Here is a 425-nt window from a genome sequence, read left to right as displayed (position 1 = left end):
CACACACATACATATACACACATGTACATAGAGATACAGGCTCTGCCACAGAGCTCCGAGCGGCGTCGACGGGAGCGTCAGGATCCTACTCACCCTGGACGCAGCAGCTGCACGGCAACCCCGGACACGACTTCGGGTGATGCATCGGGAATTTGGTGTATTTGCAAGATTTTCCGAAGTCGAGGCAGAGACCATGTTGCACCTTGCACAACTGGAAGGTCTTGTGGCAGAATATCTTTTCCTGGTCCTCTTCTTTCCCTGCTTTAGAGTCGTGAGAGAAAGAAGAAAAAAAAGAAAACAGATTATAAATGAATATATTGGCTGTATAAAAGCACAAGGAAATCATCCGCTATGACATTTTTATGGGAGTTATGAGTGATTTGTATGGTGGAGGGGGGGATAAAAAAAAAGAATTCTCTGAACAA

General features: G+C 45.4%; 1 protein-coding gene across 1 annotated transcript in view; it reads right to left on the bottom strand.

The window, feature by feature from the left end:
• LOC119585948 overlaps positions 1-195 on the bottom strand; it is a 20,468-nt gene extending 20,273 nt beyond the window's left edge. Inside the window, exon 1 of the mRNA XM_037934662.1 lies at positions 28-195. Coding sequence (XP_037790590.1) covers positions 28-195 — 168 coding nt within the window. The remainder of the gene's footprint in view (positions 1-27) is intronic.
• Between the last annotated feature and the right edge of the window lie 230 nt (positions 196-425).

Source organism: Penaeus monodon, chromosome 20 (genome assembly GCF_015228065.2).
Source record: "Penaeus monodon isolate SGIC_2016 chromosome 20, NSTDA_Pmon_1, whole genome shotgun sequence".
NCBI classification, from domain to species: domain Eukaryota; kingdom Metazoa; phylum Arthropoda; class Malacostraca; order Decapoda; family Penaeidae; genus Penaeus; species Penaeus monodon.
The sequence above is the reverse complement of the archived record's forward strand: the minus strand, read 5'-3'. Positions and strand labels throughout refer to the sequence as shown.